This window comes from Vidua chalybeata, chromosome 13, assembly GCF_026979565.1.
Source record: "Vidua chalybeata isolate OUT-0048 chromosome 13, bVidCha1 merged haplotype, whole genome shotgun sequence".
In the NCBI taxonomy this organism is placed as follows: domain Eukaryota; kingdom Metazoa; phylum Chordata; class Aves; order Passeriformes; family Viduidae; genus Vidua; species Vidua chalybeata.
Window position 1 is genome coordinate 5,618,927 of NC_071542.1, and position 10,070 is coordinate 5,628,996.

Consider the following 10,070-nt stretch of genomic DNA (forward strand, 5'->3'; position numbering starts at 1 on the left):
TGATGGAAAACCAAAAACTGAATAGAGTTATTTAACTGTCAGTCAGCATCAGATTTCATTTCTCGAATGTGGTGTTTTAATGATTAAAGCATTTCCATTTTTTATGTTCAGTAATTAGCAGACACGAAAAATGTTTGAATCAGTAGCTTTATGGCAGGAGCAATATAAACCAGTAAACTTTTTTTTTTAGAATGAGGTGCATGTTTTATGTGGGCTTAATTGTTTGCAGTTAGACAGTGGCAGGTTTCTTGAAAGACTGTTTCTTTCCTCTCCAACAATAAACCTGCTGATTCTTCTCCTGCAGGATTTGTAATGCCATAACTCGAAGCCATCCCCTGAGAAGTGATGTTTACAAATCTGACCTAGACAAGTGTCTCCCCAACATCCAGGAAATCCAGGCTGCACACAACAAACTCAAACAGCTCTGTGTCGATGGTATGCTGGGCTTTCCTTCTTTCATGGGGGTTGTTTTCCTGACATGCATTGAATTCCAATCAGCCTGGCTGACAGGGACTGTTACTGAAAGTTGTTCTGCAGTGTAATTACTGTCCCTGTTGCAGACCCTTTTGATGAAACTGAAGAGAAGTGGCTGTCCTCCCTGGAAAACACTCGCTGGTTAGAGTACGTTAGGTTGGTACCATTAATAAAATGATGTTCAATGGAATGTGCAAAAATGAGCAGTGCATCATTTGAAGGATTCTTTGTTTTAATATATAAGTTAGGTAAATACAGATAACCCAAATCTTTTTCTTGTAGAGTGTGAATTTCTGTTAACTGTTAAATCACTTTCTTTTCCTGTCTAGAGCCTTTCTTAAGCATTCTGCTGAGCTTGTCTACATGATGGAGTGTAAGCACGTTTCTGTAGTTCTACAAGGTAACAGAACACAAAGTATGCTGTAATTTTTTGGATTACTTTGATAATGTGGATAAACAGATTTAGATAAAATCAACTGTAATCTTTATACATAAACCACATGGATTCTGAAGATCTCAGGCATTTGGGGAACTAGAAAGGAAAATAATTTTGTTATGTATCTGAACTGTAGTAGAGTCCTTAGCATCAAAGGAATGTTTTGCTTTGAGTCTTTGTGGGTTTTGTTCTGATAATGGTGATAGAATCAAAACCTTAGTGTGAACCTTTGTACTGTGTTAATTGGGCTCATAGTCCCTGCATAAGCAGTATCAGTTTAATTCAGAGGTTCTACAGACAAAGGTATTTCACTCAGTGCCCACTCCTTGTGTCTGTGCAAACAGGTATTTCAGAGGAAAAGACAGTGAAAAACTTGCTCATATCTGTAATTCTGTAATTTCTGTAGTTTTTACAAGACCTGTTCAGCTGGTATATCCACACTCCCCATGTAATGGCCTTCCAAAAATTGCTTCAGTGTGGAAAAATGTTGAAAATTTCTAGCAGCATGAACACTGTCTTCCTCAGCACACCTTGCTTTAAGTAGGCAGTTGGGTGTGAGTTTTGTTCTTGATGAATGCACTACTGTGCTGGGTACTGCAGGAACCCTTCCTATAGTATGAGTCTCAGTTTAAAAAAAAAAAAGAAGTGTGATTTTCTTCTAGTTTTTTTTTTTTTAATTATGAGAATAAACCAGCTAAAAGTATATTTTAAAGGAAATTCTAAGAAAAGCATGAGAAATCTAGTTGCACCTTTTTGCTTTTTGAAATCTAATTCTGTACATGTGCATTTACCTTATGTATTCTGTACTTTCTGTATGGTACTTGCAGAGGAAGAGGGACGGGACCTGAGCTGTCTTGCTGCTTCTCTCATTCAAGTCATGCTGGATCCCTATTTTCGAACAATTGTTGGATTTCAAAGCCTAATACAGAAGGAATGGGTCATGGCAGGATATCAATTTTTGGATAGGTGTAACCACTTAAAGAGATCTGACAAAGAGGTAAAAATTAATTGTACTTGCATGTGATCACAGTATCTGCTTGATATCATCCTGGACGTGTATTTATACAGAAATATAAAAGTAAAAATATGTTTTAATACTTTCAAATCTCATTATAACAGTATCAGAGGAAGTAAGCCTTTTTCCAGAGATATTTTTACTTTACCCTCTGTAGCCATGTGAGAATCGATGAAATACCAGGTACAATCCAATGGGTTTTTATGTTGCTTCATGGTTATACATGAAAGTATCTCACTGCTACAAACACTAGCATAGTCACGTTTCAAACTGAAACCAAAGGAGGTGAGGAGTGGGGTTGGAGGGGGTAGTTTTGCTGTATGTTTTACCAATCCCTGTTTCCATGCCTGTGGTGTTATCACCCAGCAGTGCTTTCAGAGCAGGCAGCTGCTGGAGAGGCGCGGCAGCTGCGTGAGCTGACATGGCTGCCAGGACGTGGAAGGAGGGGAGAGCAGGGCTCAGCTTGCAGCGCTGCCAGCTCTTGTTTGGCCTCTTCATGGCAGAGGAGGGGCTGCTAACTGCAGGTGGAAGCATGGAGTACCCAGGTTAGGAACATTTTTCAGGGACAGTGCCCAGAGTCACAGAACAGGAACATCCCCAGATAAACCGAGGACACTGAGCACCAAGCGGAGAAAATGCATGAAGGGATAAAGAAATGAGATGCCAAGAGGGAAATAATGAAAAGCAGCTATTTTGGCCCTAGGAAAGGATATATTGAAAAGTGAAAATGGGAAGGGGAAACTACTTCTAAAGCTTTACATAAATGATGGTTTATACTTTTGCAATTCATGGGCTGCTATGGAAAAGAGATAGAAAATGTGGTGAGAAATTAGCATGGCTGAATCATAATCTCTCCAGTCATTTCAAACAAGGAAGAAAACACATTGTAAAAATAAGGCCAAGTGGCAAGGAAGGTTCATACAAGCACTAATTTGGAAATTAGGAGGGACATACAGATGGCAGAAAATATTTTTGCAGCTGCATGAGTATGAGGGCAGCCCAGGAAAGAAGTTTTTACACAGAAGGGAAAGCTGTGCAAAGGTAGTGCTGAGAAAGAAGTGGCTAAACAGGAATACAGAGTGTCACAACTGCAAAGAATCATGAAAAATGCAAGACTCCAAATAGTTTACCCTATGGTTGAGTAATGTACCAATACTACAGCCAAATACCAAAACTGCAAAGAAATGGTTATGATTTGGGAAAAGCTTATGTTAAATCTGGTAATTCCTTGTTTCTTTTCCCAGTCTCCTTTGTTCTTGATGTTCCTTGACTGCGTTTGGCAGCTGCTGGAACAATACCCAGCAGCCTTCGAGTTCTCTGAGGTGTACCTGACCGTCCTGTACGACAGCGCCCGCATCTCCTTGTTCGGCACCTTCCTCTTCAACTGCCCTCACCAGCGAGTCAAGGAAAGCACTGTGAGTAGGAGGGGCTGCACCTCACCTGCTTGTCCAGCAGGAGACTGCAGCCTGCCCCCCTGGAAATAACAGCATCCCAGTTAAATGCTTCCTGTGTGTCCTTCCAATTGTCACACTCTGTTTGGGCCAAAACATGCAGGTCCCCAGGTGAATACAATCATAATGACTTTCAGGTGGTCTGTGCAGACAGTGACTATTCAAGAAGAAAGTCTATTGAATTTATTTGGTTTTTTTTTCCTAGGAAAATGTTGCTACTCTACATTGTTATTTGTACTGCTCTAGGAAGCAAATCTGTATCTGAAACTCAGAAAGTAGAATGATAGGCAATAAATAGAATTTCACACTTCAGGAAAACTTTAAAATCTCCTGATATAATTGTTAAATAGTTGAAAAAGTTGGAGATGCTGCATAAAGTTCCAACAGTAATGCACAATGGAGGCATTTAGAAAACAGAACACTTAATTTTGTTTTTGAAAATGAGCTTATCAGAACTGTGTGTAGAAAACATTTGATGGCTGATAAAAGTGAAACTGACTTATTTCATTAAATATTTTCCCTTTAAAGTAATAGGTAGCAACTTTACAAAGAAGTAGAGCATTGAGGAATTATTGGTGAATTCTCAAAATGCCAGTTTGGGGGTTAAGAGTAAGCCAACAAACAATTTAATAGAATTGAAAAGTAACTGCACAAGTGCAGAGCAACTGTTTTCTTCAGCTGTCTTGCTGCTCTGTTGTGCTACCCTGCTCTTCTTTGCCTGATAGTTATATGCTGGTTTTAGGATTCATGAAGAAGCCCATTTTCTTTGATTTTTATCTGCCTGAATGTTAACTTCTTGCAGGAATTTGCTATAAGCAAAAATATTCAGCTGGGTGATGAGAAAGGCCTCAGGTTTCCGTGTGTTTGGGACTGGTCTCTTCAGTTCACGAGCCAGGACCGGCTGCTGTTCCACAACCCGCTGTTCATCGGGAAGAGCACGCCCAGCGTGCACAATGGGGCCGTCCGGACCTTCAAGCGCTCCAAGGTAACTGGGGGGCTGTGCCTGTGGCTGAGGCAGTGCTCACACTCAGGGGTCGTGCTGGGGAGGCTGCAGGTGCCCTTGTATTAGCAGTAGGAGCCTTCATTGTCTTGGCTTCCCAGCCTAAAGAAATTATTTTCTGTAGAAGTAGCAATGTAAATTGTTGAGCCATGTGTTTTAGGACATTTTCTGATGTGGCTGAGTTATTGCCAACATTTGCATTATTTCACCTTTGGAAAAGTGATGACAGGCCACTTTTTTTCCCCCAGGGTTGTTAGTACTTTCAGTAAATACTGATTATAAGTCCATCATTTGTCGCTACAAAAAACCATATATATTTCTTTTTAAAGGCCACAGTTTGCCCTGTGAGCCCTGCAGCAGTGACTCAGAAGCTCAGAACTATTTAAAGGTCACATCATTTCTCTGGATGATGCATCCTAGCAGTTCAGGGAAATTTGCTATTCCAATGAATGCAGAACAGGAAAATTACCAGTATTTATTTTCTGCAGAAAAACTACAGCTCCACATTGCGAGGTGTCCCCCCAGCACTAAAAAACGGAATCATCGGTGAGCAGGAGTTCCTTCCAAGAAGAAACTCTCTGATACTAAAATTGAAGCCAGAGTTTTTCCAGTCAGCAGAGGGGCAGAGCCACAGTATGGAGCAGTACTTCAGAGACTGGTTTGCAAAGCCCGTTGATTTGCATGGCGTCATTCTGCCCCATCTCTCTGGAACACAAATAAAACTGTGGAAACTCTGCTACTTCCGCTGGGTTCCTGAGGCGCAGATCAACCATGGGGGCTCCATCACCGCCTTCCACAGAGTTTCTCTGCTGGCGGATGAGGTGGACATGTTAAACCGCAGCCTGCGGCAGTACAAGAGCAAGTCCTCCTTGCAAGGCCACTGCTCAGAACTGGATCAAAGCAGGATGTACTTCAGAGCAAATGGTTTAAATGACACCTCAGGTGCCCCAGACTTTCTCTCCTCCTCATTCCCATTTTCTCCTGTAGGGAACCTATGCAGACGGAGCATTTTGGGTACACCTTTAAGCAAATTTTTAAGTGGTGCCAAAATCTGGCTATCCACCGAGACGCTTGCAAATGAAGACTGAGGTGATGTGGAGGTTTAAAGGTTTGGGGAGAATACAGCATATCATTTTGTCTTTTCTAACTTAACACTGCTAAATGCGGCATTGAAAGCTGTAATAATTTTTATATACAAACATTACATAAGATTTGCACAAATATTTAAAAGCAAGGCAAGTCATGCTTCAAATCGCACAATTTTGTCTTCAGTAGTTCTCATCTGCTGGGGCTTCTGCTCCCTGATTCCTCCTGTTCTTGGGGGTTTGGCTCATTACAAGTGATAGAGCATTTCATTAGCTAATTGAAAGGCTTGGTGTGGTCGTTAGTGAGGGTTCTGCTCGCAATATCTTTGTTTTCCCAGATAGTGACTGAAGTGACCCTTTGATAAAACAGCTTGGAAAGCCAAAGTAGTGCAGTGGAGATGAACTGACAGCTGAAATTTGGGAATGTACTATTTTATAAGACTGCCTCTTCAGGAGTAATACTTACATAGATGCAAACATACTAATGTTCCATGACTGATCACCCTACATTGTGCTAATGCAGTGTATCCATGGAAGGGGTTGTTCCCTTTTCTTTCTCTCCCCAAAATGTGTTCATTAACAATTAGTCAGATTTGTGCTCTTTGTCATAAGCTTGACTTTAGACTATAGAAAACCACATCAGGACAATGCACTGTTAACCTTAGAAGATTTACTGTAGATATGGTATTGTAGTAGCTTTAGAAGTGCCTTTAATTGGGAGGAAACAGGTAGCAGGATTATTCTAATGCAGCTAACACCTCCCCAACTTTTTAAAACAGACTGTTGAGGGAAGTTCTTTTTCCATTCCCCACTTCCCCCTCTCCATTTCTGGAAACAACAGGCATCCAGAAGAAACAGCAGGTGTTCCTTAAGCTTGTTTGTAAGTCCCACAAGATCCTCACCTCAAGAGCACCTCAACTACTCAGCATTATATCCCTGCCATCCCTCCCCTCATTTTTTTGTAGGATGAAGTAGCTTTCAGCAGAACTCATATCTGAGCCCTGCTGGGTTCCAGAAAGGAGCACTGGCTTCTCATTGCCACTTCCACATGGGGTGCAGGTGCTGCAGTTACCGGTAGGCAGGTGCTGCAAGAAGAGCAGTAAGTTGTGCCTTCTTTTTGCAGACTGCATATCCATAGGGACAGTGCAATGAACAAGCACTGCCTGAGGGAATTACATCCAACAGCCTCGTTCTGCTTAATGCAGCAGCCTCCTCATTCTGAAACCTTTTAAAATGATGCCTCTCCCTGGATGCTGTGCCACAAAAGGACTCACAGGGAGAAAGGCAGGAGTGTGAAGAATTCCAGGAGATTTGAGAAATAGTGATGTGTCATTCTCATAGGTTAAGGCTCCTGTGAGCTGCCTTCTCTGGACAGTGAGGCTGTATTTTGTATTAAATTATTTCTGTATAAACACCAACGCTATTAGAACTGACACTGAGCCTCTATCCAGGTATTGCCTCACCAGTTTAAGGCACCAAAGGCCTTAAACAATGGACTCGGAGCTGTTCTCAGTTTTCTTAGTAGGGAAAAAAGAAAGCTGCAGGATGGGAATATGCAGTGTATTAGAGTTTTAAAAAAGGGGAGGGGATAGGATTTGGAGATCATTGTAAACCCAAACTGATCTTCAGCATAGCCTAAATCACAAAGTGGGGTTTGGCTCCCAGGCTGTTCTCTGACCTCCAAGGCTGTGCTGTGGTTGCACTGCTGGGGTTGGAGAGGGAAGCAAGGCAGAGCCAATGCAGAGGTGAACAGTGTCAGGGGAGGGGGCTTCCTTTTTTACCTTACAAACTTTCAAACCCTGTTCCTATGCAAAGAGGTTGCTGAGTGTGTGCTGTGTGCAACGTGGGCAAGCACAGGCTGTTGTGACACAATGCCAGGCGCTTCTGGGCAACTGTTTGTGAGGAAAAGACATGAATTCACCTCAATTGCTTAATTAGGCTGCAAGATGAGCTGAGCATGTTAAATGGTCCACAAACTAGTTGTGTTTATTTCCAAGCTTGCTAGAGTAGTCATCTCACTTGTTCATTATTCAAATGTTTGTTTTAGTTTGCTTTTGCCATTCCTGTTTTCCCATTAGCTTACTGCTTTCCCTGGCCTGATACTTGACATAAAGACCTCAACCTGTGTGCTTAGTGTCTTTTGGTACCAATTTTTTTTTTCTTTTAAAACGACAGTTAAAACTATAATGTCTTTTTCTATTCTTTCCTTAAAAGTATAACTACTTTGGTTTAATGGTACCAAAAATGTGTAAATAAATTACTCCACAAAAGCAGCTGGTGGAAATAAAAAGTGTTTAGGTTAGTACCCTTTGGGGGGGAAATGAGTACAATATTTAAACAGAATTGTCTTTTATAAGGAGATTTCAGACATTTTTACATTTCAGTTCTAAGATGTGTACAGATGCTGCAGAGGGTCTTTGTATTTTATATATATAGCATGGGAGAGGGTTAAAAATAATATGCCTTTATAATAAACAAAACCTGTCAAAAATCTATTTGCCAAACAGACTTAAAAAGAAATTTTATACCATTCCAAAAGGGGAGTTAGGTAGGCAGAGGCTAAGAGGGGGCACCTCCTGCAGAGAGGAAGGGAAGGGCTCCACCTTTCCCCAGACTTGAAGACAAGGTTCTGCTTCCTTGTGTGCATGGCCTTGCTGAGGAGTCTGAGCAGCTGCTGTGCCTGTGGATGCTGCTGCTTCCTCTGAGTTAAACAGCTCCATACTTTCTACAACAGGTACCAAGTGTTGATTTTGAAATATTCTCCACTCTGCACAGTTGCCTTATCAAGTCAGTAGGGACTGTTCTGGATATCTTTAATAACTTTCAAAAGCAATTTTGAGGTGTGAGTATCTATCTTACTTCTGCATTCAGAATACTGACATGCAAGTGTGTATATATATGTCTGTGTATATATATGTACACATATTTTCAAATTTTCATTTCTGTTCACCATTTAAAGCGAGATTCTGTTAAATGCCATTTTTGTGTTGCAAGAGTAGAAAAGCTACCAAGCAGCTCATCCTTTGTGTTTGTAGAAAATGTGCATTACTGCAGCTGTTCCTGGCTGAGTCATGACTTTGTACCACACAGGGGGAGCTCTGCAGCTGCTGCTGCAGCTGCTGAGCCCCAGTGCAGCAGCTGGGCTCAGTGCAGGGCTGGGACTTTGGTGGCACCTGAGCCTCCAGGGACTGCCCTGTACCTCCAGAAGTGCACTGAGAACTGTGTTTGTGTGTCTGCCCAGGCCTGCCCGTGTGCTTCATGGGTACCTGCCTGCAATACCACTCTGATCAATTAACTGCCTTGTGTTTCAATGAAAATGTAGCAAGCTGGGCAAACCTTTTGGCTTATTCTCAGATGGGAAGATATTAAAACAAAAAAAAATCTAACATGTATTTAAGCAAAGGATGAAATCTTAAATTTGCCTCTAACCAAGAGACACAAATCTGTACCTCAAATTGCTCTAGGCAGTAGGTTTCTAATGCTGTTGCTGTGATGGTTTAGAGTTCACCATTTCAACTGAAACTAAAACCTTTGTGCCTGATAATGATTTACTGAGTAAAGTAGCAGTGGCAGGAAGATTATAAAATCCTGATGCTGAGTTGTGAATGTGAAGTAAATTAGAGTCAATAAAAGTTTGTACCTTTCCACAGTGAACTGCAGGTGGTTTTCTTTCCCTTTCTCTAATAAAAAAAAAATTTGTGTGTGTGTGTTTTTTTCCAAGAATAGCATGGACACTGTGCTATAGAAAGATGATTAATAAAAATGATGTGCAAGTTATCTTATTTCTTGCTATATTCTATTATAGTGTCTGCAGTTTGCATGGTGATCAGAATTTCTCATAGCAGGGAACTTACTCAGTGTGAGAATGAAGACTACAGAGAAAAGATGTTGGCTGTGTGTTAAAATTAAGAGAAACCACGGATTTTGGTGTCTTAAAAGGGATTTAATCTTTTGAGTTCCAATTGGCTGACATACTTCTAAATGAGCAAATACATCAATTTATGTGGGGCAGAACTGACTATACTGAATGTGGTCATCTTGGCACTGACCAACTCATGTCTACTAGCAGAAGCATTTCCCTTTATGCAGGTAATACAGATACAACAGAAGGGGCTGTTAAATTATCCTTTCATACACATTAGAACAGCATTACTGCTTTATGCCCTACTCTCTGCCACCTGTATCTGTTTATATACAAATGCAAAATTCAAATACATAATGGTAAGTGGGGACAGGCACTGATAATCCTGGCAAGGGGCTGAATGCACACCTTGCAAGGAGACTTGCCCAACATAATGAATGTAGGCTACAAGGGCACCCCGCAAATGAGCAGGACCTGATGGCCCAGTTTCTGTATTGTACAGATGTTCTCAGGGTGTACCAGTCTGAAGGCAGCTCTTCCTCCTTGCTGGGCAAACCCCAGATAACCTCAGAGAATGTCAGGAATTGTGGAGAGAAGGGAAGGGCTCTGAAGGGAATTGTGGAGAGAAGGGAAGGCACTTCTGAACCTGAAGTGACATGCAGTAAATCATACTGACAATTTTCTCAGATTACATTTTAGAATGTTTTGTGCTAAAAAGGACTATAGTAATGTTCCAATAAACCAGAA

At 41.3% G+C, this 10,070-nt stretch overlaps 1 protein-coding gene across 6 annotated transcripts in view; it reads left to right on the top strand.

Moving 5' to 3' along the window:
* MTMR10 (myotubularin related protein 10) overlaps window positions 1-9,238 on the top strand; it is a 43,164-nt gene extending 33,926 nt beyond the window's left edge. For all 6 annotated transcript variants that reach the window (XM_053954217.1, XM_053954212.1, XM_053954213.1 and 3 more), the window contains 7 exons: window positions 305-435; window positions 561-630; window positions 804-874; window positions 1,738-1,907; window positions 3,170-3,340; window positions 4,179-4,361; window positions 4,865-9,238. In XM_053954217.1, the coding sequence (XP_053810192.1) occupies window positions 305-435; window positions 561-630; window positions 804-874; window positions 1,738-1,907; window positions 3,170-3,340; window positions 4,179-4,361; window positions 4,865-5,464 (1,396 nt within the window). In that variant the 3' untranslated portion in view covers window positions 5,465-9,238. The remainder of the gene's footprint in view (window positions 1-304; window positions 436-560; window positions 631-803; window positions 875-1,737; window positions 1,908-3,169; window positions 3,341-4,178; window positions 4,362-4,864) is intronic.
* The last annotated feature ends 832 nt before the right edge of the window (window positions 9,239-10,070 follow it).